Below are 26,940 nucleotides of genomic sequence, written 5' to 3' on the forward strand. Positions count from 1 at the left end.
CACCTGGCCAGCTTCATGCTCTCCTGAGCCATGTTGAGATTCAGGAGAGGTGGAGGGGAAGGAAACCTCCCCAGTGTCACACAGGAGGGGCAGCTGGCCATGGACACCCAGCCCAGGGGGCCGCAGGGCACCTCAAGATACCCCTCTCTCGATTCCAAGTTCGACGAACCCACACAGCGCTCCGTGTGTGCCAGCTTCTGTGACTCAGGGCAGACTGGGGAGGTCACGGGGCTGCACCGCAGGCTCGAAGAGCAGTGGGGGGCTCCCGCCTCCGCACTGAGGCAGACTGAGGGCTGAGGTGTGACAGTTCAGCGCCCCCTCCCTTGCGCAGCAAGGGAGGGGAGGGGGCAGCAAGGCGGCCTCGGGCGCCGGGTCCCAGGGGCCTCGGTATCCAGGGGAACGCCAGAGGGAGACCTCAGGAGAGGCGAGGGGCGGTGGGAAGGATCAATGCCGCGCGCCACCTCCTCTGTGGCCCGCCGGTGGCCACCCCGTAACTCCAGAGCAACACCCGGAGGCGGGGCGGGGCGGGGAGGGGCGGAGGGGGCGGGGCTGGCAGGGGCAGGAGCGGGGGGTGCAAGCCAGGAGCCTCGCGGGCACTCCTGGCGCGGGGCAACCACAGCGCTCAGGTAAGGGCGCGAAGGAGGGCGCGCGTCTGCGGGCGGGTCTCTGCGCTCCACGCTCAGCCGGTCCAGATGGGGGCTCCCGCCTCCGCACGCCCTCGGCAGCCGCAGTCCCCGCCCCGCTCTTCGGTCCCGGCGGCAGTCACCCCCGGCCGTCCGAGTCCCTCGTAAGACCCCCCTCGGCTCTCGCGGGGCTCACAACGTCGTCCTCCCCGCCTGGCTGCCCGCCGGCTCGAGTTCGGGGCAGCTCCCGGAGCCCGACCTGAGCCGTGGTGCCAGGGCCGCGGGGCCCCAGCCAGCAGGAGAGACTGCCAGGAGGAGGTGACGCTGGCTGGTTAGGGCGGAAGGGCAGGACACGGGAGTCCAGGAGGTGGCCTTTCGCATGGGAGCCGCATGGCAAATGCCTGGCGGCCGGAACAGGAGCTCGGGTCTGGGAAACTCCAGCGACTGAGTGTGTGCCTGGGCAGGGAGAGGAAGGGAAGCTGGGACATAAGCGACAGCAAGGAGGGGTGCTCATTCCAGGACCAGAGGCTTGGAGCCACGGAGGGGAGGGGCCAAGGAAGGGTGGTGCGGGGAGAGGCGAGCATGAGACTGAGGGATCAGGTGTGACAGCTCAGCGCCCCCTCCCTAGGGCAGTGCGTCTCTCTACTGTTCCCCACTGGACACCAGACAACGAAGGGGCTTCCAGGGCAGCCCAGGAAAAAGCCTCCACAGCAAGCAGAACTTCCCTGCCTCTGCAGACCAGGAAATACCAGAGTGAGTGTCATGACGGGTGTGTCAGGGGCCTGAGGAGCCAGGCCTGGGAGAGGATAGGGGAGGCCTCGGTGACCCTGCCTGGGAGGGACCCAGTGTGGACAGAGGCCAGGAATGCAGAGGAGAGACTGGGTCTGGCTACTGGTTAGAGCGCCACAGGGGCGGCCAATGACGCACCTGGGCACGCTGTGACTGGCCAGTTCTGTCCTCACCCGGCCCCACCCCATGTGAGCATCAGGACTGTCTGAGGACAGCCCTGCCAGGATCTTGCTGTGTGCCTCAGGTGAGTTGCCCAACCTCTCTGAGCCACTTAGCTCAGGAGAGCCTGCTGGGCTGGAGCCAGAGGTCTAGGTCTGAACACTGCACAAGTTCTACAGATAGTGTCTCTGGGCCCTCCCATTGTTCCTGGGCCTCAGTTTCCCCATCTGTACATTGGGCACAGCCTCCCACTAAGGAACCTTTGAACTGGAGGGAGGGAGAGGGTGAGGAAGCTGTGTCTTTGACTGGAGCTGGAAGGTTAAGGGTGGGACAGGGGTTGGGGAGGGGCCACTCTTGAGGGGCCGTTATGTTAAGGTTCAACCCTGCTTCCTCCTGCTCTGCAAACATGCACACTCATGCACACTCACGCACACTCATGCACATTCATGCTGCCTCACCCCTGTACTTACACTCTCCTCATCACTTCGAGGATGAAGCTTCAAACTCCCTAGCCTGAGAGCTGGGCCCCTCCCGAATCCCAGCTTCGACTGCAGTCTTACGCCAACCCACTGCCTCCCAGCCATGCTTAACTTCTGCCCATTCCTCTGGGTGGGGGGACTCAGTTTCCCAGGGTTAGAGATCCCTTTGGGGCCACAGATGTGGAAGATCCCCCAGATTAACAGTTGCCAACTTGAGTCTGGATCCCAGTGGTCATAGGCTGCTTTGTGGGGTGGGGAGTCTAAGGACCAGCTCCCTACACCCAGAGAAGCCCCATTCCACCTGTTTGTCCTTTTGAGGGGAGACTTAATTCGTTTGAAAAGCTGTGATCTGCTTTGGCTGAATGCAGTGGCTCATGCCTGTAATCCCAGCAGTTTGTGACACCAAGATGGGAGGATCACTTGAGGCCAGGAGTTCGAGACCAGCCTGGTCAACATAGTGAGACCCCCCGCAACCCAATTTAAAAAAAAAGAAAAAGAAAAAAAATGCTGTGATCTGGTTGAACCCGCATTTTGTAGAGGGATGGCTGAGGTACAGAGAGGAGTAGGGTTGTGGATAAGCTGAGGCCGAGCCAGGGCTGAGCAGCCAGGTGAGGGGCGGGGGGTGGTCAGAAGCTGCTCCTGGGGCAGCCGCTGAGACTGGGCAGTGGGGACAAGGGACAGGAAACCTGAGGAGGAGAGGCATCTCCAGGGCCAGAGAGCTCCTTGCCAAGGTGTGGTGTCGGCTGGGGTTGGGATGCTGGCCCCCAGAAGAGTGGAGGGATGGTGGTGGTCAAGTCTTCCTAGTGGTGAGTTATTCACCGCAGTACCTTTCCAACTTGCACTGAACTGGTTCCCAGTCTGCATCTCCCATCCTAGCCTTACCCCTTCTCCACCTCCCCAACCAGCCTTGAATATCCTCACCTCTCAGCTTAGACCCCAGCTGATGGCCAGCTGAGACTGGAAAGGTCATCCCCAAAGGGCCTTTCCATTCCAGCAGTTTCGGGAGACATGGGTGTGAGGTAGGTGGCCCTGGCTGGACTCCTATTCCCTTGGCTGGGCTCTCCTGGTCTGCCTGAGCTGACCTGGAGTCCCCTGTGTCCTGGGGGCCTGGGGCTGCCTCAGGGGCCCACAGAGGGCGAAGATGGCTGCAGCTGGGCGTCAGGCGGCTTCCGCTTCCTGCCTCTCCCTCTGTAGCCTCACCCTCCTGAAGCAGCAGTAGCAGGAAAGGTGGGGCAGGAATGCCTGGCCCGGGCCCTTGGCCAGAGCTCTGAGGGGCCCGCCCCACTCCATTCCAGAGCCAATTCCCTGGGAGTTGTAGGCTCTGACAGTGGCCTGGGATGCCCCCTGGTACCCTTGGGGCAGGGTGGGGAGGGGAGGGCTGAGATCCCTTCCCATGCACCCTTTTGGGTCTGTCTATGTCACCTGCTTATCATTGGTTGCCCTGATTATGGCCCCTGCCCCACCCAGGCTGGCTAACTCCAAAGCCTCAGAGTGTCAGAGACAAGGAGAGAGACAGTCTGCAGTTCTTGGGCTAAAAGACCCTCTAACTCTCTGCCCCAGATACCTGATCAGGCCATTTGGGCAGATGAACTTTGCCAAGTGAGGGTACCAGGGTCTGGTAGGGGAGGGCTTTGTTGAAGTAGAGGCTGTAGCCTGGCTGTGGGGGTGGGTCTGAGCCCAGGACGCTCATCGCCCCTCCCTCCAGGCAGGGCACTGCATTCCCAGGTGATTCTTGCTGATTGGAACGTCCCTCACGCCAGGACAGGAAATCTCAAGGCTCAAGCCCACACACCCACCCCAAGGGCCTCCACCCGTCCAACAGGCCCCCCTTAGGGTGGATGGTTGTGGTCAGCTATTCTTCCATCCGGCTGGGGAACCATGCTCCCATCCACATCAAACTCTCTCTCACTGCCCGGCACCATCTCTTCTGCAGCTGTCATACATTCGTCTCCCCAAATCTGACTTCAGATCCCATCGTTACCTTGCCCTGAAGTCCTCCATGGCTATCCATGGCCAGCTGAGGCACAGAGAAGATGTGGCCCTTCGGGGTGCTGCTGGCTGGGCTGCCCTCGGGGTCTGGGCTCTCACACCCAGGAGCCTTTACTCTCACAGTTCTCTCCCTTGCATGCTGCATCCTCTCTTCCTCTTCACTTCTTGCCCATCCTTTGTGGCTCCAGCAGGAGGCCTCCAGGCTCCCCCATGCCCTCAAACCTCTCCTTGCTTACACAGCCCCGTGGGTGACAGGGAGTCCCGAGCCATGGCCTTGAGGACAGGAAGGCTGGACTCCTCTGACGGCATGTCCCTGTTTACAGAGACAGCAGAGTTCCTGAAGGGAGACTCAATGGAAAAGGGGGCTAAGACCAGGGCACCACTAACACTACCCTGGGCACTTGGGATCCGTGGTGGGTGTTTGAGCAGAGGAATGAGCAGACCAAACTGGGCTTAAAGAATAGCTACCCTTTGGGGAAGAAAGGGTTGCTTCCCTTGGCAGCTCTGAGCCCTCTCTCTCCTTCAAGGACCCTTCAGCTGGGCCCAGGCAGGGAGCAGGGCGGGGGCCAGTGCCAGTCCCGGAACTCCCCTGTGAGGCGATCTGGGCTCACTGCTCGGTTCTGATGTGGCTGGTCACGGACCTTGCTTCTGGGCACTGAGCCTGAGAGGATGGGCACTGGCCTTGCTCCCACCCGTGCTATTAATCTATAACCTGTGCCCTATCTAGGAGGCCGAGTCCGGCACCCGGGTCATGTGCAGCCCTGAGGAGGCAGCCCTGCTGCGGCTGGAGGAGGTCTTCTCAGCCACCCTTGCCCGTGTCAACAGCCTTGTCCTCAAGCCCCTGCTTCTAGCTGGTGAGTCTAGGCCCTCTAGTCTGGAGGGAAGGGCACCTAGGAATGATCCCAGGGACAGGAGTCCTACCTTGTTGGACTCGCTGAGCCACAGCTTTCTCAACCCCAAATAGGAGTGGTGACACTTGGTATCAGCATCTTCTGATGGAGGTGGTGCGATCTCGGCTCACTGCAACCTCTGCCTCCCAGGTTCAAGTGATTCCTGTGCCTCAGCCTTCCAAGTAGCTGGGATTACAGGCACCTGCCACCAGGCTTGGCTAATTTTCATATATTTAGTAGACACTGGGTTTTACCTTGTTTGGTCATGCTGGTCTCGAACTCCTGACTCCAAGTGATCTGCCCACTTCAGCCTCTCAAAGTGCTGGGATTATAGGCATGAGCCACCATGCCCGGCCTGACTACTCCCTTCTGAAAGGCACCCCGAGGGGCCAGGCCATGAAACCACCTGTAGCCCAGACCAGGCTGTGCACAGATATGGAATTCCTCCTCTCTCAGGGTGAAAGACTAGAGACTGCCCTCTGCTTGAATTTTCATCCTGCTCCCACCTAGGGCACCTGGTGGTGCCAGGAAAAGCCCTGACTGGAACACAGGATGTGTAGGTTTCACTTCCAGCTCAAGTCTCGCTTGTGAGACCTTGGACAGGTGCCTCTGTGCATCTGTGAAATGGCAGAGGACTGTGTGACCCTGTGACTCCACATTCCAGATCTGAGGAGTCCAGGATGAGGAAGCCCAGGGCCGGGGGGGAGTTTGTGTATGCACTTAGTTCCCTAACGTTCTCAGGGTTACCCCTGGAAGGTGAGGAGGCAGATGTATACCTCTATTCCTCCTCGAGGGCGCTGCCCACTGCTTGAGCCTGCCCTCCCCCTGCTCAGCTCTAGGGTGCACCAATTCTGTCCTGTGGATCCCAGGGGTGCAGGACTCTGCCACAGATCCAGGGCTGGCCGGTGCTGGTGGCTCTCATGTGAACACCCAGGGCCTCTGCATGCTCCCTGGGAGATGATGCCCATGTACCCCACTCACCGTGTGGCTATACTCCTTCCCCAGCCCCAGAGCCCTCAGATCCCTGGGGCAGAGAGTGCCTGCAGCTCCTGCAACAGTTGCACAAGAGCTCCCAGCAGCTCTGGGAAGTGACGGAGGAAAGTGTGCACTCACTGCAGGAGAGGCTGCGTCACCCAAATTCCACTGGTCTGGAGTCCCTCCTGCTGCTGCGAGATGCTGACCGTGTCCTGCAGGCCCACGTGGAGTAAGACCCCTGGAGCGGGGGCTGGGGCTCAGCCCTGGGGTCAGAGTGCCACCTGGCATTTAGGTTCAGCTGGGGTTGGGGTTCCCAGGGGTCAGGGTTCAGGCAAAGGTTTGGGCTCAGTCCAAGGTTGGTGCTCACCTGGGGTCAACCTCACCTGGGCTTGGGTGTTCTGACAGCTGGCTCAGACTCTCCAGACTGAGCCTTGGGGCCTCCCAGGGAAGAGAGACTGTATGTTAGAATTGTCTTGTTGGCTCAGGAGTTGAGGTCGCCAGTGCCCAGAGCCAGGCCACTGTCTGGACCCTCAGGGCTGCAGCTGCTTAGTGGGTGGGATCTGGGGACCCTAGGGACCAGCAGCTTAGGTCTGGGGCTGGGGACTGGGTTTGCAGTGTGTCCTCTGTGCTGCCTGCAGGTATATCAAGTCTTACACAAGCTGCATGGTGGTGCAGGCCTTCCAGAAGGCAGCAAGGAGGAGAGGGTGAGCACAGGGCCGTGCAGGCCCCTGAGGCGGGTAGGAGTGCCTGAGTGAGGGAGGGGTCGGGGAAGCCCCATCCCCAGAGCAGCTGGTGAGTCTAGGCCCTCTAGTCTGGAGGGAAGGGCACCTAGGAATGATGGTGTCACAGCCCACGACTCATCTTGGAGGACTCCTGGCTCTACAAGTCTGCACTGATCCACACGGGAAGAGAAGGGTGAAAGGCCTAGTGAGGCCAAGAACAGAATCCAGACCCCCTTTGGCTGGGCTGGCCTTGGGCCAGGGAAGGAGGGGCACCTTCAGGGTGGATGGCTGTGATCAGTGATCCCTTTACACCCTGAGATGCTCCTCCTGAACCTGTGAGGGTAACTCAGGCACTGCATTGATCTGATAGGGTCGAGGTTTGGGGACTGGGGCTGGCCCTGGGATCTGGGGGGATTCGCCAGGGCAGGGAGGCCGCGGTGTGGGTGCAGGAATGGATGAGGGGGTGAAGGTGGTGTGTGGCCCTCTCTACGCGCAGCGAGTATTGGCGGGGCCAACGGAAGGCGCTGCGCCAGCTGCTGTCAGGCCTGAGCTCAGAGGGCTCGGTGGGTGCATCGCTGAGCCAGGCCCTCCACCAGCCGCTCGCCCATCATGTGCAACAGTACGTGCTCCTCCTGCTGAGCCTCGGGGACACCATTGGGGAGGTGGGTACAAGGGGCAGCAGCTGTGTGGGGGACAGGGCTCAGCCTGTACTCAGGAACCCGAGTACAAGACAGACCAGGGGCGGGGGATTGAGGGAATCATAGCCCTGTCATGGGGTTTCCAGGGGACGTAGGGGACGTGGTCCAGCCCCGAGGAGGGGTTCCAAAGACATGGTTCTGCCCTAGGGAATCAGTGGCTGACAGCACTGCCCTGCCCTTAGGTGTCTGAGGCATGTGGCCCTGTCCATGGTAGAGCCAGCAGAGACCCAGAGAGCAGGGGTGGAATTGTGTCCTGGGAGTGAGCACCAGGCTGAGCTGGGGAAGCACCTTCATATTCTACCCGCTGCCCCACCAGCAGAAGAGGAGCCGTCAGGGAGAAAAGGGCAAAGTTTGGCCTAGATTCAGGCCTCCTGACCAGCGGGGGTCAGGATTGGGCTACGGAGCTACCTCCTGGTGGGGGAAGATTCCAGCAAGCTCCCCGCTCACTGGCTGCCCTGTCCCTCTTCAGCGTCACCCAACCCGGGAGCTGGTGGTGAACGCAATCACCCTCTTTGGGAACCTGCAGTCCTTCATGAAGCAGGCATTGGACCAGGCTGCGGCCACACAGGCTCTCTGGCACACCCTGAGAGGCCGGCCGAGGGTGAGCGGGGGCCCGAGGGGCAGTTAGGGAGGGGTTCCACATTGGGCATGGAGCTGTTGGGGGGCTTGAGCTGCTGGCTGTATTCTCCGGGCCTCAGTTTTCCCATATGGAAGCGGAAGTGGTGCTGAACTAGGTATCTGTCAGGTCCCTCTGTCCAGCCATTCTTATCCGTCTGCTGAGCATGTTCTGAGCCAGGCCCTGACCTGGCCTAGAGAAGAGGCAATCAGCAGAACCCAACCCCTCTCCTGAGGATGTCACTGATCACACCCTCCGTCACTGCCTACCATGGTGTGGACTGTCCTTGCAGGGAGGAGAGTCCCGTGTGCCCTGAGGGCGTGCCAGGCTTGGACCTGGTGTGGAGAATTAGGAGTGGACTGTGGAAGGGAGGTGGGGTTGCTGAATCCCAGGAGAGGACTGACAGGGCATGGCTGGGCTGAGGCACAGGTGTGGGAGAGGACATTGAAGCTTCGAGAGAGACTTGCTGCCCTGCTGCGAGAGGCCAGAGATGAATCACCTGTGCATTTCTGTCCATCACTGGTCCGGGGTGCACACCTGGTCCACTGGAGGAGGCCCCTGGGAGGTGTCTGGGGTACAGAGGGAGGTGGCAGAGTGGCTGGCAGCTTGCAGGCCAGAGGTTCCTAAGCCTTGTACTGTCCTCTTCGCCCCACCAGGATGCCCTCTGCACCCCTGCTCACAGACTCCTGCAGGACAGCCAGGACGTGCCCGTGACGGTCTCACCCCTGCGGGCTGAGCGCGCGCTGCTCTTCGATGATGTCCTCGTTTTGCTGCAGGTTGGGGTGGGGCTGACCCGAGGTCTGGGGCCACAGTAGGGTTCTGGGGTCTGGTTGGAAAAGGAGCAGGAAAGGGACATGCTGCTGGGACTGAGCACATGGGCTTGGAGGGATGTTCACGGACAGAAAGGCAGAGTGCTGGGGAGGGGCGGTCAGCTGGAGCTGTCCCCAGAGGAGCAAGGGCTGTGGGGAAAAGGCTGTCCAAGGTTGGTCCCCGCTTCAGCCCCTCCCAGCTGGTGTCCTTGGTTAAATGTCTTCACCTCAGTTTTCCCAACTGGAAAGTGGGGATCACTGTGAGTAAATGTGTTCTATAGCAGACACCTGACAACTCTTAGTTCCCTTTGTACTCAAATGAGAGAGGAACCCCAGACAGGAAGTCATGAGTGACTGAGGGGTGACTGAGGAGGGCTGCATGAGAAGGCCTCTAGAGAAAAGCACCCCACAGGAGCAGGGCCTGGGCTCTCAGCATTGTGGAAGTTGGAACTGTTGCATGGCCAGTCACCAGCTGGGGTTCATCTCCCTGGAATCATGTTGCCCTGGTGAGGTCAGCCGCACTGTCTTCTCTGCCCCTTAGAAGGTTGGCCTGGAACCCCCTTGCAGACAGGGTGGGTGGGGCCTGAGGTATGCTGCTGCCCAGCCTACACCAGGGTCTCCTGAAGCCTGATTTTGGGGTTGGTTCTGATTTAGTTTGAGTTTCCCTCCACTCCCGACCTCACGCTCTGCTCCGGGGACACCGATGAGCCACTGTCCTTTCCCTGTGCTAGCCCTTTCCTGCCGCTGGATCTTTGCACCTGCTGTCATGTCTGCTGGGCTGTCTCTCGCCCATGGCCTATGGTTGGCAAGCTCCTTCTCACCCTTCAGGCCTGGGCCTCCCACCTCCGCCTCCTGGTATGGAGCAGTGATCAGCCTGCCTGGGCCGGGCAGGAAGTTGCTACACAAAATCTTCCCGAGGAAGGGGCTTTTTTTCTGGCCCTCAGAGCAGGAAGGCATTCCAGGTGGCAGGAACAGCATGAGCAAAGGTTCACAGTGAGCAGAGGTTGGGGCAAGCTCAGGAAGGTGCGATTGTGGAGCTGGTGAGAGCTAGGGACACAGGAGCCCGGAGTGGGCGGTGAGGTTGTGAACATTAGGCTCAGCAGTGTCTCAACCCCCAGGCAGCCGGAGACATAGAGGTTTCCAGCAGAGGCTGACTGAGTCCCAGCTTCATTTCTAGACCACTCTCGTGGCCACAGGGCGCTGGAGGCTGGTCGAGTTCCTGGCCAGGCCCAGGACTGGAAAAGACATGGAGGAGCTTCCCTCCAGCGGGGTCAGGCCAGAGGGGAGAGAGGCTCGGTGCTGGACAAGCTGGGCAGAGTAGCCTCGGTGGCCAAGCAGGGTTGAGCTTGGGGCAAGCCTGGGCGAGAGAGTGGGTGAGCACCTGGCCTGGGCTCTGATGACGCCTGTGTCTATCCTCTTCTAGGGCCACAACGTCCACATCTTTGATCTGAGGCTGGTGTGGGTGGATCCTGGGCAGGAACGGTGAGTGACGCCCTCGGCTGATGCCCCAGGCCTTCTTCCCTTTACCCCAATGATAACGTGCCCACACCCGGGGCTCTGGCTTGGGCCCCTCCACCCTCCTGGACAGAGCTGGGGCCTACTCGTCGCCTCCGTCTGTCTAGGTGCACATTTCACCTCCTCACGCCAGAAGAACAGCTCTCCTTCTGTGCCAAGGACTCCCAGGGCCAGGTGCGTGTGGGTGAGCTGCGAATTTCGGGAGTAGGGTCCCAGGACCAGGTAGGAAGAGGGCAGAAGTATGCAACCCTGCAGGGTCCCGCGGGAGTGGCGGCGAGCGGCTGGCAGGCCTCTGGGGTCCGGGTCAGAGTAAATCCGGGTCAGGCATTAGAATGCCAGGAAGAACAGGGTACTTTTCTTCGCAAAGACAGAATGGGGTCCTGTGTCGATCCCTGCCCTGGGGTCTTGTTTGACCAACTCTGGGCAGGCCCTGAAACTTCGGAGGAGGATCTCGGGTTGGATGGAGGGCCCCAGAGAGCAGCAAGGAGCAGTTGAAGGGTCCCCCAGGTGACAGAACGGAGTAGGGGGGGCACCTAGAGCTGTGCCAGAAGGCTTCTTGGAGGGAAAGCCTCCAGCAGCAGTGACCCACTTCCCCGGGTTCCCCTCCTACCAGGCGGTCTGGCAGTGGAAGGTGACCCAGGCCGTTCGCCAAGCCCTGCGAGGGAAGAAGGACTTCCCTGTGCTGGGGGCTGGCCTGGAGCCCCCCGAGCCTCCCACCCACCGCTGTGCAGCATATACCTTCCGTGCGGAGGGCCGGCTCTGCCAGGCCACCTACGAGGGCGAGTGGTGCAGGGGCCGGCCCCATGGCAAGTGAGTGGCGGGAGCTCTGGGTGGCAAGGTGGGGCTCCTCAGGGGCCTGGGGGCAGACGGCAGCACACAAACCGAATTGTCTCAGCGCGTGCAGCAGAAGCGGCTACTCCCTGTGGACAGTCAATTCTCAGAGTCCCTCTTAAGTCCTCTTGGACTGGGCCTGGCCCAGAGGTGGTCTGTGCCAAATAAAGTCTTGATGGTGACACTAGAGAACAAGGGGCAGCCACCGGCTGTGGGCCTTGGAGCCTGCAGGTGCCATTCTGTTCTTTGGAGGGTGGGAGGACACTTCTGTGTCTGTATGCATTGTCTGCTGGTGGTGAAATGGTTTGCACACATTCAGTCTCCGTCAGTTCTCATAAAGGCCCTCTGTAAGTGCTTTCACCCATTTCGTAGGTACAGAAACTGAGGCCTAGTGATGGACATGGCCTGCCCAAGGTCTCAGGGCAAGTGAAGGGTGAGGTGGCCTCAATCACAGGCCTGTGTGACCCCACAGACAGGCAAGCCTTTACAGACCACATGGCCCCACCCCATGCCGCAGCTAGGAAGGCAGACCTGCAGAGCAGAAGAGACTCACAAGGCCACAGTCTCAAGCACCTCCGCTAGGTTCTAATACGCTGCCTCCTTCCAGAAAGGGCTTGAGGAGACTTAGGACCAAAAGGACAGAAAAAACACAGAAGTGGGGAGGAGGATGGTAGAAACCCCACTGACTAGCATTAAACTTGAGCTTGATGCTTAGGTCTGAGCTTCCCGTTGGTCAAGGGAAAAAGAGAACCTAGATGTCTCCAGGGCTTTCCTTATGGGATGTGGTGAGTGTGCCCCGTGAGGCTGCAGGTACAGTGGGGCCAGGAGTAGAAAAGGGCTAAAGGGGCTTTTTGAGGGGGTGTTTGGAGCTCAGACAAGAGGACTGGGTGGGTGCAGAGTCCAGTTCAAGGGAAGAGGAAGGAAGGGCATCTGAGAAAGTCTGCGGCTGAGGCTGCCGAGGGGTGGGAGGGCCTGAGGCCTGTGAACCTCCGCTGTGTTCCAGGGGAACCCTGAAATGGCCAGATGGGCGGAATCACGCGGGGAATTTCTGCCAGGGCCTGGAGCACGGGTGAGGCTGGCTGGGGCTGCTGCTGCGGGGCATGTGGTGGGCAGGGAGTGCTTTCCTCCCCTGCTGTGGTCACCAGCGGGCCCCTTCCTGAATTGCCAACCCTCAAGCAGGAACTTAGAGACAATCTGGTCCAGTCCCCCTCACTGTACAAAAGGGGAACCAAGGCCAAGAATAGGGGGGCCCGTCTCAGCTTGAGGTCACAGAGGGAGTGGTACAGGCCAAAAGGTGCTCAGGGTGCATGGGGACAGCCTGGAGGGAGGGGGTCCCGAGAGGGGCCCTTTGAAGAACAGGAAGGCAGGGATACTCCTGGGTGGCCTGGAGCCGGTGTGACTGGCGTCTCAGGTCAGGGCTGATCCCCACCCCCACAACCACACTGTCAGCTTCGGCATCCGCCTGCTGCCCCAGGCCTCGGAGGACAGGTTCGACTGTTACAAGTGTCACTGGCGAGACGGCGTTATGTGTGGCTACGGCATCTGTGAGTAAGTGGCCCTGGCTGAGGGGCTTATGGGAAGAGCCCATTCTCTGGGCTGAGCTCCATGAGGCAGGGCTGGCTGTTTATGACCCTCCCCAGGTACAGCTCCGACGAGGTGTACAAGGGCTACTTCCAGGAGGGCCTGCGGCACGGCTTTGGGGTCCTTGAGAGTGGCCCACAGGCTCCCAAGCCCTTCAGATACACGGGCCACTGGGAGAGGGGCCAGAAGAGTGGCTATGGCGTTGAGGAGGACGGTGACAGGTGAGTGCCCCACAGCCACACTCCCAGGACGGAAGGGCGGACAGGAACCTCACAGACCAGATTGCCACGGGACACAAGCTCCTGTTTGTCCCCCACTGTGTCTCTCTTAAGCCCCTCACTTTCCCTCCAGTCCCTCAGTTGCCACAGAGGCTCAGGCTGCGGGAGACCTGGTCACCTTGACTGCAAGGTCACTCCCACCCCCCACCCCTCCTCATGGTGTTGGAGAGGTATTTCTGATCCCTGCTCAGTCGCATCTAAAAACTGCAGCGCCTGCCGGGTCTCTGGGCCGTGTGATAAAGCCCTGGGTTGTTGGCCGGGCAATCATGGCCTCGCCTGCTTCTCTGACCTCACCCCAGCTGCCTCCTGTGCACCCCTACAGCCTTTCTGGACCACTGAAGTCCCCACGTATCTATCGCATGCTCCTACCTCCATGGCTCTGCACACGCCCCTATTCCACCTGTCCTTCCTGCCACCTCCACGGAGAAACCTCCCGGATCCCCTTCCTAGACTGCCTCCCTCCCTCCTCCACCCTCTGGTCTCCTTGGGGGTCTGATCTCTCTGGCCCTGTGTCTGTTGAGTGGATTCAGGTGATGTCACTGTCCCTTATCTGCACTCCCTGACGCCCTGTGCCAGCAGAGCACCCAGGAGGTGCCTAGGAATTAGTCTGATCCAACTCCGGCCGCATCCCTCTCCCTCCAGGGGTGAGCGCTACATTGGCATGTGGCAGGCTGGTCAGCGCCACGGTCCGGGGGTCATGGTCACCCAGGCAGGTGTCTGCTACCAGGGCACCTTCCAGGCGGACAAGACCGTGGTGAGTGGAGTGTGTCCTGGGCTACCCTCTCCTTGCACCCTACTCCCGCTGGGGGCCCTGAGGCTGAGTTAAGGCCTTTCAGGGAGGGATGGGAAAGGGGGCTGTGTAACTGGGTGGGCAGGACCCAGCTCTACCACCCACCACCCCTGGCCCTGGCCAGTCCCTGCTCTGCCCGACCTTGGTTTCCCCATCAGCAACTCAGGTTAAGAATACCGCAGACTCAGTGAACTAGTGAGAACAGGGCGTGTACTCATGATGATGCGTTAGCTGACATTTGTAGAGCCCTAACTGGAGACCCGGCGTTGGGCTAAGCTCCCACCCTGATCTTGTGGGATCCTCCCAAGAGCCCTGCAGGTTGATGACACTGTTATCCCCAGTGTGTCCCTAGTGAATGACAAACGAGAGGCTCAGAGGGATCAGAGGACCTGCTCTGTGTCACCTTCACTGAGTGGCAGAGCTGACACTCACACCCTGGTTTGCCGAGTCTGGGACTCCCACGTTTGCCTCACTCGTACCCTGCCAGGTGCTTGGGGAGTGTGGGGCTCTGGCCTGATAGCTGTTCTTGCTATTATGGTTTGTCGGTTTGTTTATGTTCTGCCTCATCCTGGAAAGGATTGAAGGAGGCCTTCGAGGAAAGAGGAAGAAAAGGCAAGAATAAGTACACAAAATAGAATCGGAACTAAGCTGAGCATTAATAGTATCCCTTTTGGCTCTGAGCTTCCTAGCAGCCCATGGGGCAAGGGAGTCTGGTTAACTCTGCGGTCCCCAGGGCCAGTGACAAGCAGGGAAGCAGGGCTGGTTCAGAGAAAGCCACACATTTCTTGAGCTCTTAAGCGCTTCCTGGAGATGCTGCTGAGGTGAGGAGCAGGTGAGAGGGTATCATTTGGGAAACCCAGTGATGGGGTCCTCGGGGCTGGTGCTCAGCAGGCCAAAGGTTAGAGTCGCACTTAGGCACAGTCCTGTGGGGAGTGATGAAGCCTAGAGCCCCTCTCCCCAGGTGTCAGGGCACACCTCCTTTTTTTATTTGCCATCTCTCCCCACCCCGAGTTTCTGGGCTCTTCCTAACCCACCACTTCTACCCTCCCTGTCTTCTCCCCAAGGGCGCAGGCATCCTCCTCTCTGAAGACGACTCCCTGTATGAGGGCACCTTCAGCAGGGACCTGACCCTCGTGGGGAAGGTGAGGACTTCCGAGGCCCCACCGAGGCCTTGGCTCTGTACCCCGCTGAGGCCTTGGCTGGGGTCTGTAATCTCCCTGCTTGGACTCAGGGCTGGGGACACAGACAGATGCGGGAGCAGGTAGGGAGGGCCTGTCCCACCTCCAGTGCAGCCAAGGGGTGCGCACGACTCTCCCTGTCACGGGGTTAGGATTGATGCTGGAGTGAAGTTGGGGGGGGGCACTGGTGGTCTTGCCTGCTGTCTAGAGGGTGCGAGTGATCTCCTGGCTGTGTTCCCCATACCCTTCTAGTTCAGAATACATGTCCTCCACAGCACCAGTGCCTTGAGCAGCTGTCTCTGGAGGCGCTGGCCTTCAGCCCGTGCCTCCCTGAGAGGACTCAGCAAAAGGCAATGTGTCCGCGGCCTTTAGAAACGTAGGCGCTGTTTTGGTTTTGTAATGACTGGAGTGAAGGGCTGGAGACTGGGTTGCTATGAATGGGACAGCCCCAGGCAGCAAGGCCCCGCTTTGCCTGTCCCTGAGCTTACCCCACCCCCAGCCCCTCAGTGGTGATCTCCCCACTCTTGCTTGTGTTCCTTCTCCATCTCCCTCCTCTTCCCAGCTCAGAGGCCAGCGAGCCCCTGGGACACGGCACAGCTGTTGGTAGGGGGTTATGAGCCCCTCAGGGTGGGGTAGCTTGAATGGATGGCAGGAAGCCCACTCGTCAGTCCTTAGCCTCTGTGACAGTGACAGACAGGCATGCGACCTGTCACAATTGGCTGGAAGGGTATCGGGGCAGACAGACATCCCTGCTTCCTCTGCTGGCTCCCAGGGCAAGGTCACCTTCCCCAATGGTTTCACCCTGGAGGGCTCGTTTGGCAGCGGTACAGGAAGAGGACTGTACACACAGGGCGTGCTGGACACGGCCGCCCTCCCACCAGACCCGAGCAGCACCTGCAAGAGGTGAGTGCCTGGCCCCCTGGCTCTGGGCCTATCTGAGAATGTGTCTGTGTTTCCCCTGCAAGGACTCAGGTCTCCTCAGAGGGGATTTTTCGCATCTCTCATTGGCACTCTAGAGAGTTCAGAGAACACAGGGTGCACAACTCCAGTCAGAGACTCTTGCAATCAGGGGCTACGTGGATATGATGCTGGCCACTACAAAACTGGAGAAAAATACTATTTGTAAGCTTTGCTTAGATCTTGCATTTTTTTTTTTGTCTCAAAAATATACGATACATTTTACAAACTAAATGCACAGGAAAAAAAATAAAAAATAAGAGGATGTGTTAACCTTAAAAGGAAGGGATAGGCAGATGGGCCCTACAGCATTTACGACTGATCATTTAGCCTGGCTGAGTTTCCTGGCAGCCAAGGTAAAGAAGGAAACTTGCTAAGTTGAATCAGAGTCATTATCAAGGATTATTTGAGAGGGGGATAAACTTCTTTTCCCGTGGGGACAGCGTTTCTCCTTGCAAAACTGTTGCTCTTGCTGCCTCTGTTGAAGAAGACTTAGTATTGCTCAGAGGAAGGAATCTGTGTCGGTGGCAGTTCTAATGGGAAGTGGTCCCCGGCAGCATTTCAGATGTAGGGAGGGAGTACAGTTGACTACTTGGCCCACCGTCCCAGCATGCTGCTTCTCCCTGACAGCAGGAGTGGACAGGGAATGGACGGCAGTCCCCAGGGGCAGGCTCCAGCCTGGGTGTGGATGTAAGCTGCAGGTATGGGGTAGCCTACGAGCAGGAGACTGGAGTGCAGGGCTCCATTAGACACGCGTAGCCAGGCCCCGGCCTGTTGGCCAAGGTGGAATCAACCGTAGGAAGCATTGCACTGGCTGTCGGGGAGGGCAGAGCAGGATGTTCTGGAGGGGAATCCCAGACGTTGGGCACTGGTCTCTCTTGGGCCACGACCCACTCTCTGGGTTGGCCTCCAGATCTGCACACCTTTCTGTCTCCATCTTTCCAGGATTCCGTGTGCTTCTGTCTCTCTTCTCACCGCAGGGTAGATTCTGTCTGTCCCTTTCTGTGCTGCTCTTTCTCCTGGAGCTGTGGAGGTCAGCCACCTCTGCATGGTTCGATCCATCCACCCTTCTTGGGGCTTGATCCTGGGCCAGGCTGGTACCCCCAAGGGCCTGGGCAGAGTCCTGCCTGCCGCAGCTCCATCTCTCCCTGCCCCGTCACCCACCCTCCACCCCCATCACAGGCAGCTGGGCGTGGGTGCCTTCCCCGTGGAAAGCCGCTGGCAGGGAGTCTACAACCCCTTCCGGGACTTTGTGTGTGCTGGCTGCCCTGGCGACCTGCAGGAGGCCCTGCTGGGCTTCCACGTGCAGAGCTCCAGGAAGCTGCGCAAGTCTCAGGATTACCTTTGCTGCGAGAGGTGAGGCCCGGCTGTGCGCACACGCACAGGTCAGGGTGGGCCAGGGAGGAAGGCTTCCTGGGAGGAGGGGCCCGCGCCCAGGCGTGGGTGAGGGACGCTCTTTGTGGTGCCCAGGGCCCACCCCGAGGACAGTGCAGGCAGTATGGAAGACATCCTGGAGGAGCTGCTGCAGCACCGGGAGTCCAAGGCCCTGCAGCCGTACCTCAGGAAGGTGAGAGCCCTGCCGGGGTGGCCAAGGGGGTGACATTCTCACTGCCAGTGGTGGGGAATGGCTCCTAGTTTTCATAGCAGGGTGCTGACTGTAAGGGGACAGGTCTGTGGGCCCCTTGTCCTCAGAGGGCCTCTGTTCCTGTATATGGGATGGGAGAAGTGCTGGGCGGTGGTGTGGGCGTGCTGTGCTCCAAATCCCAGGGCTGAGTCTCTCTCGGTTCCCTATGCACTGGCCCAGGCTCTGAGCAACTCACTGCACCCCCTGGGAAAGCTGCTCCGGACACTGATGCTGACCTTCCAGGCCACCTACGCAGGTGTCGGGGCCAACAAGCACCTGCAGGAGCTGGCCCAGGAGGAGGTGAAGCAGCACGCACAGGAACTCTGGGCCGCCTACAGGTGAGCTTGGTGGCACCTGGGACAGCCACTGCTCTGTGACACCAGGGGAGTGGCGTTGCCCTTTCCAGGCATCCGTTCTGCCTTGCACCTGGAAGGAATGTCAGTGTCTCTACCCCAGGTCTGATTCAACAACGAACCAGAGGCTTGGTCAGTGCGCAGCTGCTGAACAGAGGGGTTGCAGGGTGGGGAGGTGAGAGCAAGGGCCAGCTGCAGCCCTCAGCTAGAGCCCACGTCCCAGCCAGGCACTGGGCTGACTCTGACCCAGGGGCACTCTTACCCCACTGTAGGCTGAGCTTGACCCTGGACGCGGAACACATCTGCAGTCCCAAGCTGAGCTGTGACCCCATCAAACATTGCACATAGAAGCCTTAGATGCTGTAGTGCTGCTGCGGGGGCTCCAAGATTCTCAGGCTGACATCCTGGAGCTCCAGCCTTCTAACTGCTGTGGTTTGAGAGGAGGAAGCCAGCAGGCCATGCCCACGGTTCTGAGAGGCTGCCTGCTCTTGTCTTTGCTGACCGGCTCTAGAGCTCCTGTTCTGCGGGAGGTGGCAGCCACACCATTTCTCTCTCATTGGCTCACAGGGGTCTCCTGCGAGTTGCCTTACAGCGCAAGGGCCAGACCCTGGAGGAGGATGAAGACGCAGAGACAAGGTGACCGGCCCAGGCCTCCCTGGGGTCTGCCGTGTCCAGGGAGGCGTCATGCACCTGGCCCTGAGCCCTCCCTCGGGAAAGGAGGTGCTTCTGGGGAAGTGCTGGGCATTCATGCTATTGACCAAGCATTGCACATCATTTGTGGATTAGAATGACCCATGACCTTTGTTCTGTGAGGAACCAGGGAGGGGCCACTGAATGCATCTTTGTTCTAGATGTATGATCCCAATCTCATCTTTCCCATGCAGAGGGTGGGTAGCTCCCCGAGGCACCCTCCTTTCCCTGCACACAGATAGGGAAACCGAGGGCTGGCAGGGATGAGCCTGAGGTCAGACAGGAGTCAGGTGGGTCATTAAATCTGTCTCCCCCAGTCCCTGGAGCATACCTTACAATCTATCCTTGGATTCCAGACCTGGAGATGTTCCTGATCAAAAAGACCTTTCGGTCACTGCATTGCAGGAGGCAAGGAAAATGGGGTTAGACGTTAGGGAGAACTTCCCCTGGAGTCCTAGGAAGCATAGCAAACCAGGAGGTGGAACTGAATGAGCCTGGAACGGCTGCTGAGGGCTTGCATGCAAGCTACTGGTCCACCTGGGGCCCTGGTTTTGTTTTCAGTCAAATGGGGATCACACTCCCACCCCTCCTGCCATCTTGGTTGTCCAAGTCAAAGGAGGGAATGAGGTTATGAATTGAATTGGGAAAATAATGTCTGGGAACAGGCTTGGAAAAGGTTTTCTGCGGAGGAGGAGGCTGGAGGCCGGGACAGTGTTGTGGGACTGGGAACTCTTTGAGAGGTGACGCCAAGTAGTGATCCCAGACCCCACCTTGCTCATCCCAACCTGTTCCGGTCTCCCCCTCAGGGACCTCCAGGTGCATGGATTGGTGCTGCCCCTCATGCTGCCCAGCTTCTATTCAGAGCTCTTCACACTCTACCTGCTGCTTCATGAGCGGGAGGACAGCTTCTACAGCCAGGGCATCGCCAACCTGAGCCTCTTCCCTGACACCCAACTGCTTGAGTTCCTGGATGTGCAGAAGTAAGCCTTCCCTTCCCTGGTGCCGTGTTAGCTAGGACTCTAGTGTAGCAGATGACACAAACTCAACTCAGACTGTTTTCAGCCAAAAGGTGGGGCTGGGGTTGATTGGCTCGTGCACCCACCAAGTTCTAAGCTTATGCATTCAGGTGTGGCTGGATCTAGGTGCTCAACGGAATGACAGAGGGAAGCACCTTCTATTTCTCTCTGTTGGTCCTTCTCAGTTTCCCCCTTGTGGTGACAAACACCATAAGCACCAACCGCCCCAGGTTCATACCCTATCAGCTCCACTCTTGGCGTCCCCACAGGAGCTGGCCTTGCCTTCCCACAGCTCCCACAGAGTCCCTGAAGTCCCTTACTGGCTCTGCTTGGGTCTTGAGCCCATCCCTGAATGCCAGCCGTGATTGACCGGGCCTGCCTGAATATCCACTACTGAGGCTGGGGCAAGTGCCCACCTCTCTGGGCACTTGGGCTGAGAGGAGAGGAGAGGAGGTCCCTCGGGGAAACCAAAGACTGTTCTGGGTACAAGTCAGGAGGTGTTGACCACACCCCAGAGCCCCCCTTCCACCCTCAGTCTCCAAAATGTCCTGTCTCCTCAGCGTCCCATCTATCCATTGATGCCACAAGTGTCCCCACTGTCCCCAGCTGAGGGCATGGGCAACCTCTCTGCTCCCACATCCTGGCCTCCCTTGCTGCCCAGGGATGGTGCTTCCCACTCACCCTGCAAATCCCTGTTTCTTCCTCTATCTTGGTGAATGTGTCCTGCATGTGACCAGCCACTGGCCTGGAGACTTGGCTGCCAATGCTTCCCAAGTGTGCCCTGCCTCCCCCGCTGCCTCAGTGCTGCATCCCCGCCACAGCCCCCAGCTCTGCTGCGTGAGGGCTGCACCCCCTGCTCACGGCCCTGTGCCGGCTCACCAGAGCCTCCAGGACGGACTGCCGTCTCTCAGCCCTCCCTCTCTGGCAGCCACCATGACCCGGCTCGTACAAGCCCTCGCCTCCCTGGAGCTTCCGGAGCGCTGCCTTCTCCAGGAATCCTCCATCCTCCCTGTGCCCTGGGCCGATCTCCTTCCCCTCTCCAGGACCCAGCTCTGCCGGGGGACACAGTGGCACAGGGAATTTGCCCTCTGACCTCAGACCCTGCCCCTTGTCCAGGCAAAGCCTCCTGTCTCACTTTTTCGATTTCAGGCACTTGTGGCCACTCAAGGACCTGAGGCTGACAAGCAATCAGGTGAGAGGGAGGCCTGAGCCCCGAACCAGGGCCCCCAGAGGTCCTGCTAGCTTTGAGGAGCACTTTGCCTCACGGTTGCTGGGTGGAGGCTGCAGGGGAGCTGGGGAGGGGCAGGGTGGGTTGGGAGGAGACACCGTCATTCTGACTTCCCGGAGTGGTGGAGGTAACCTGTTGGCCTCTAAGCACCAGGCTCTTATCTGGCCATGTGACCGTGTGCAAGAGGCTCGAGCACGACGCCCCAGCTCCTCATCAGTTAAAGGGAGCCAACGCTAGAACCGCCTCAACATTCTGATTTTATTTATTTATTTATTTTTAGAGAAAAGTCTCACTTTGTTGCCCAGGTTAGAGTGCAGTGACACGATCTGGGCTCACTGCAACCTCCGCTTCCTGGGTTCAAGCGATTCTCCTGCCTCAACCTCCTGAGTAGCTGGGAATACAGGTGCCTGCCACCATGCTCGGCTAATTTTTGTATTTTTGGTAGAGATGGGGTTTCTCCATGTTGGCCAGGCTGGTCTCGAACTCCTGATTTCAGATGATCCGCCCACTTTGGCCTCCCAAAGTGCTGGGATTACAGGCATGAGCCACTGTGCTTGGCCGGAACCCCCTCAAAGTTGTTGTGAGGGTGAAGTGGGCACGAGGCAGCTGTTCTCAAAATGTGCCTGCCAGACTGGCATCAGCATCATCTGGGAACCTGTTGGAAAGGCAGATTCTTGGACCCACCCCAGACCTACCGAGTCAGAAACCCAGGGAGTGGCCCAGGAACCTGTGTTTCAACAAGCCCCTGGGTTGCAGAGCCATTGATGTAGGCACTCAGAACTGGGTGGCACCTGGTGGCCAGTATCTGTTATGATTATTAGCTTCTTATCATCCAGAACCTCCCAACCTCCTGGAGACCATTCACCCCGCTTTATGGTTGCACAAACCGAGGCCCACAGTGGAGCTGTGTTTGCCCTGGCTCACCCAGCCCGCAGGGTGGGGCTGCACTGAAGCCGGCAGTGGAAATGGGGAGGGTGGCAAGGGACTGAGGCCCCGCCCTGGGAAGGAGGGGATGTCAGAGCTGGGGGGCCATGGCCTCATCCAGCCCACTCCCTCCACCATGCAGAGGTACTCCCTGGTCAGGGACAAGTGCTTCCTGTCAGCCACCGAGTGCCTGCAGAAGATCATGTGAGTGTGTGCCGTAGTGGGGTGGGGGTCCGGAGGCAGAGTGTGGGGGACTCCTGGTTGGGACAGAACCAAGGGCCTTGCCCTGGAGCCAGCTACCCTCTGCAGGACCACAGTGGATCCACGGGAGAAGCTGGAGGTGCTGGAGCGGACGTACGGGGAGATTGAGGGCACCGTGTCGCGGGTGCTGGGCCGGGAGTACAAGCTGCCCATGGACGACCTGCTGCCGCTGCTCATCTATGTGGTGTCGCGCGCCCGGTGAGGTGGACAGGCGGGAGCTGGGGATGCAGGGCAGGGCAGGGGCAGGGGCCCAGCCGGACCCCACCACGATATCTCCTGACACTTCTGAATCCCAGCATTTATGAATGCAGCTTTTCTCAGTGCAGATGCGGAAGCCAAGGCTCAGAAAAGGGAGGGTCCCAGCTAGGGTACTGGGGTGCTAGAGGCAGAGTGAGGGCCACACCCCAGGTGTCTAGCCATCCAGGCCAGGGATCCTTCCCCAGCTGCCTGTCCATGACAGCCCTCTTCTCTCTGTCTCCCTCACTCTTGGCGGCACGGTGTTCTTCAGAATTCAGCACCTGGGAGCTGAGATCCACCTGATCCGTGACATGATGGACCCCATCCACACAGGAGGCCTGTATGACTTCCTGCTCACGGCCCTGGAGGTGAGGTCAAATTCACAGCGCCTGTGTGACTCTGTGGGAATGGGTCGTCAAAGCGTCCCTGATCCTGCTCTTGTTAAAGGAGCCAGGAAAGGGTCCCACGGAACATCCCAGCCCTGGGGACCCTGGGGGCGTGACTGCTACAGGCTGCATCCCCAAACACAGTGGGAGAGGGAGGGCCCCATTTTGCTTGCAGACTGTGGCTGAGGGCTGAGTTGGGGACACGCCTCCTCTGGGTTGGGAGGTGGGTGCACACAGCTGTCAGGCCCTAGATCCTGTGCCTGTGGTTGGGATGAGGCAGGCCAGCTGGCCCAGCCTTGCCTCTCTCCTGCCAGTCCTGTTACGAGCACATCCAGAAAGAAGACATGAGGCTGTGCCGCTCACCCGGCCACTGGCACTCCAGGGAGTTCTGGTAGCTTGGCCTCTCCTGGACAGACTGCAGAGCTGAGCAGGGCACTGCCGGCCTGTCCCTCATCACCCAAGGCAAAGGGCAGGACAGGCCCTTGGAGGCAGCTCTTGGAGGAGACGAGCATTTGTTTTGCACAGGAAGATGCTGCTGCCCTGCCTGGCATGAGAGTGAGGGGTGATGGACGTGGCCCTGGACCTGGTGGATTTCTCTTGGCCACTCGCCAATCTCCAATGACCCCTTAATCTGCAGCAGCTCACAGGCTGGGCGTGAGGAGCTCCTGGCTTCTCTTAGCCTGAGCCTTTCTCCCAAGTTACGGAGCCTTAGTGCTGCCATCTGTACAATGGGAGTGAGTAGGCTGTAAAGGACCTTCCACCCACCTTGCTGAATTCCAGCGTCCTTTCAGAAGGCTGACTTTAGCCTGTTGGGCTGTACTGAAATTCTCAGGTCACTGTTGGTCTCTTACCTGTTTCTCCACTCCTGGTCGGAAGGCTGTGAGCTGCAGAGCCTCCTACCTACCACTGTTTATCTGGCCCTTTTCCTTCAGGTGGTCTCCTGGGGGACCTGCCTCCTTCCCAGCTCCGTCCTGGGCCAAAAGCTCCTACTCCACCTCAGCCTGCTGGGTGACCTCTGGCAGGCCCTAAGCCTCGCTGGGTATGCAGTCAACAGGGTGGGCCTGCAGGTCCGTCAACTGTGGACCACGTACCCATGACATCAATGGCGCTGGAGCAAGCTGGGGTGGGGGCGGGAATGAAGCCTTACTGCCAGCAGGCTCCAAGTGGCCTATGAGTCACATGCCTGTGGCGTCTGTGAGCCTGCCTGACGGGGGACAACAGGGGCACATGACGACTGCCTGGGCCCCAACCAGTAAGCCCCTTGGATGTGAGACCCTGCTGGCGTTGGGGAGCAGGGGTAGCTTTGGGAAGGGAGGACTTTATTTAAACAGTGGTTCTAGCGTGGGACCAAGAGAGGCAGGAGCTGAGTCTTGGGGCAGCTTCATTTCTGCTGGGCCTCAGTTTCTTTTCCCCATACTGAGGGGCTTGGGCCGGGTGACCTGCAGGGTCTCCCTCTGCCCTAACGGGAGATGCATGATGACAGGCAGTGTGATGTGTTCTGAAAGGGTCCAAGGCAAAGCGTAGGGGGAGGGTGGGTTTGTGCAGGGTGCAGCCCTGGAGAAGAGGTGGATCGCTCCTGGGCCCACTCCTGCTGAGACGGATCGCTCCTGGTCCCACTCTTGCTGAGCAAGTCAGGCTCCTGGTTCTGGGCGTGGCTCTCCCAAATGAAGTCCTGACTTCAGCCTATGAGGGGTGGGCTGAGGAAGGCTCTGGAAAGCCCAGTCCCACCTGAATCCCCAGCAGTAGCCTCAGGGCAGAGGGCCCCGAGTTCAGGCAATGCTGCCGGGACCCCCTCACACTTCCCTGCCTCCTTGGGGATTTGCGAACCATCGCTGCAGTTCAGATTCCACAAGACCCTCTGTCCACCCTCTCACTGGGCCTCACCCAGCCAGTGAAACTGGAGCCTCTGGCTGTGCACAGTGGCTCACTTTGGGAGGCTGAGGCAGGAAGATTTCTGCAACCTGAGCATTCAAGACCAGCCTGGGCAACATAGTGAGACCCTGTCTGTACAAAAATAAAATAAAGTAAAATAAAAGCAAGTGATTAGCTGGGTGTGGTGGTGTGTGCCTGTAGTCACAGCTACTCAGGAGGTGCAGGTGGGACGGTCAGAGCCTGGAAGGTCAAGGACGCAGTGCTAGGATCGCACCACTGCACTCAGTCCTGGGTGGCAAAATGAGACTCTCCCTCAAAAAAAAAAAAAAAAAAGAAAGAAACAAATAATAAGTAAATAAATAAGAGCCTCTGGACAGAGCCTTAGGGGCTGCAGTGTTTTAAAAGAGTCCTGGAAGAGTCCAAGGGCAGCCAGGGCTGTATCAGACCCTTACAGCAAAATCCACAGAGCAGGCAGGCAGGAGTCCCTCCTGTAATGAGCCTGACTGCTGCAGTGAGTGCTTTGTGTACGAAGACCTGCCCAGTCCACGCTCCCAGCTGCCGCAGGAGCCCCTGGCTGCCCAGAGAGCACGCTGGTGCCCAGTCTCTGCATGGCAGGATTGGCCAGCAGGGACCCCAGCGCCTCAGTGATCCCACCGATATTCAGAGCAGCCTGTCAGGGCCCAGCTCGGGGCCCTCGCCAATCCAGTTCCCACCTCCTTCCCCAGGATGAGGATTCTCTCTTCAGCCATGATCTTGAGGAAATGGTAAGATTCTTCCTAATCAATCCCAAATGGCATTTCACATCTGCCAGCTGACCATACCTGCTGCCTCGTCCTGCCCTGCCCTCTGGCTGCTGCCCATCTCACTCATTGCTCTTCCCGCAGAAATGCCCTCCTCCAGTCCCACTAGGTCCCAGGCTGAGCCATCCTTCAGGTCTAGCTCATATGAGGCCCCTGTTATCCTAGGAAGATGCCTCCTCTCTTCATAGCCCCTTTCCAGACCGGGACCCTCTCATTACTAGTAGATGAACAGTGGGTGTCTGCTTCTCATCCATCCCCCAGGCGCAGTGCATGCCGCCTCGCCCAGCGTCTGTGCTCCACAGCAATCGGGGACGAGGACAGAACACAGGTTGACACGGGAGGGACTGGACTCTGAAGGGTCTGACCCCCAGAGCGGGTCAGCATCTCAGACTGGCTGGGGAAGCATCTGTGCAAACAGCCCCCTAGTGTGTCCAGGATGGATGGGCCCCAGGGAAATGGAGCCCTGGCCAAACACAGGCCGGGAGTAGACAGCAAATTGAAGCTGAAGTCTCAGGAGAAGGGGAAGAAAAGACGGACACCCTCTGTGCCTCGCTCCATAGTCATACTGGACACCAGAGGCTCAGGCCTGGCCCTCCTGAAGCCGCATGCCCATACCTGGCAGTGATGATGCCAGTCTGGCAGGACACCTCCAGGCACTGCCCTGCTGCTTAGTGTGGAGCTCCAGCTGCAGGAATGCCACACGGTGGCCAGGCCACCGCCGGTGACCCAGATATGGTGGTTGATGGAGAGGGTGTCCTGAAAGGGACCAGGGCACCGTGTGGCCCCATGAAGTCCCCTGGAGGGACCGCCAACTCCTCTATGAGTGAGCCTCCTGAAGGGCCTCCTGCATGGCAGCCGTGTTCCCTGCCTGGAGTACGGTCTGGAACGGCTACCCCACAGTGGGAGCTGGCAGGCTTCGGAGGGACCTGAGTGCTGAACAAGGCTCTGTTTATTCGCACAATCCCTGAGGATGCTAGAGCTCATGCATGGTCAGGGTGCTCCCCGTGGGTGCCCCTTGCCTGCTGCAGTGCCAGAGAAGGCTAGAGTGATGCCGAGGCCAGAGGGGTGACCAGGGGCTGCCGGAGAGTGTGTCACTATGTGAGTGAAGCAGATGCTGACTGAGTAGGGCCCCAAGGAGGGCCCCAGGACCTCAGCTGTCACTGAGGGATGGTTGACCACTGGGGCCCAACAGCAGACAGGGGCTGCCCTGTTACGGGTGCCAGGGAAAGAATATGGTGAGGGTCTGAGTTAAAGTCAGTGTGAGGGATAGAGTTAGGGATTAGGGTTGAAGTCAGGGTCGGGGTCAAGGTAGATTTAGGGACTGGAGTGAGAGTGAGGGTCAAGGTCAAGCTCAGATCGGGTCAGGGCTTTTCTGATTGGCTTTGTCAAGGGTTGTACAGACACACACTCTGGCATTTACTCTTGCTGCGGGCGAGAACCTGGGATGGGATCCAGGCTGCCAGGGTCTTGGTCTCTCTGGGACCTTGGCCAAGTCCTTTCTCTAACTGGGTCCTGTTGTCTGTAAGCAAAGGAGCTGCCCAGACACCCCTGTTCTGCCATCAGGAGCACCCCCTGCTGCGAAGGGCAGGCAAGAGACACAGCTTGGGCTCTGGCCGTGTTGAAGAGAGCAGCAGGTGTGGCCAAGCACTTTATGGTCTTTATCTCAACTT

The 26,940-nt window shown here is 59.2% G+C and overlaps 1 protein-coding gene across 8 annotated transcripts; it reads left to right on the plus strand.

The window, feature by feature from the left end:
- Positions 1-550: 550 nt before the first annotated feature.
- Positions 551-24,646, plus strand: ALS2CL (ALS2 C-terminal like). 8 transcript variants are annotated; one of them, XM_039477468.2, is made up of 27 exons: positions 551-626; positions 1,252-1,376; positions 4,767-4,893; positions 5,935-6,133; positions 6,543-6,608; positions 7,123-7,288; positions 7,794-7,925; positions 8,597-8,716; positions 10,173-10,231; positions 10,372-10,438; positions 10,878-11,074; positions 12,099-12,164; positions 12,545-12,643; positions 12,736-12,897; positions 13,597-13,708; positions 14,809-14,886; positions 15,695-15,825; positions 17,062-17,235; positions 17,350-17,446; positions 17,684-17,841; positions 18,424-18,492; positions 19,353-19,526; positions 20,712-20,754; positions 21,857-21,918; positions 22,024-22,173; positions 22,484-22,580; positions 22,913-24,646. In XM_039477468.2, the coding sequence occupies exons 3-27, from the start codon at positions 4,791-4,793 to the stop codon at positions 22,991-22,993; spliced, it is 2,862 nt and encodes a 953-aa protein (XP_039333402.2). In that variant the 5' UTR covers positions 551-626; positions 1,252-1,376; positions 4,767-4,790; the 3' UTR covers positions 22,994-24,646. The 8 variants fall into 8 exon arrangements, 7 of the variants coding, with proteins under 7 accessions (XP_039333402.2, XP_074260071.1, XP_074260068.1 ...); XM_010337006.3 differs by lacking the exon at positions 551-626 and adding an exon at positions 798-941; XM_010337005.3 differs by lacking the exon at positions 551-626 and adding an exon at positions 948-1,071.
- Positions 24,647-26,940: the final 2,294 nt, after the last annotated feature.

This window comes from Saimiri boliviensis, chromosome 8 (assembly GCF_048565385.1).
Source record: "Saimiri boliviensis isolate mSaiBol1 chromosome 8, mSaiBol1.pri, whole genome shotgun sequence".
Lineage (NCBI taxonomy): Eukaryota > Metazoa > Chordata > Mammalia > Primates > Cebidae > Saimiri > Saimiri boliviensis.

What these genes read in the sequence shown, in the direction of transcription:
- ALS2CL (XM_010337005.3), top strand. Translation starts at nt 1,014, where the DNA reads ATGGCAAATGCCTGGCGGCCGGAACAGGAGCTCGGGTCTGGGAAACTC. An exon ending in ATGTCCTCGTTTTGCTGCAG is followed by an intron (nt 8,717 to 10,172) that starts GTTGGGGTGGGG and finishes ATCCTCTTCTAG; the next exon opens with GGCCACAACGTCCACATCTT. An exon ending in GATTACCTTTGCTGCGAGAG is followed by an intron (nt 17,236 to 17,349) that starts GTGAGGCCCGGC and finishes TGTGGTGCCCAG; the next exon opens with GGCCCACCCCGAGGACAGTG.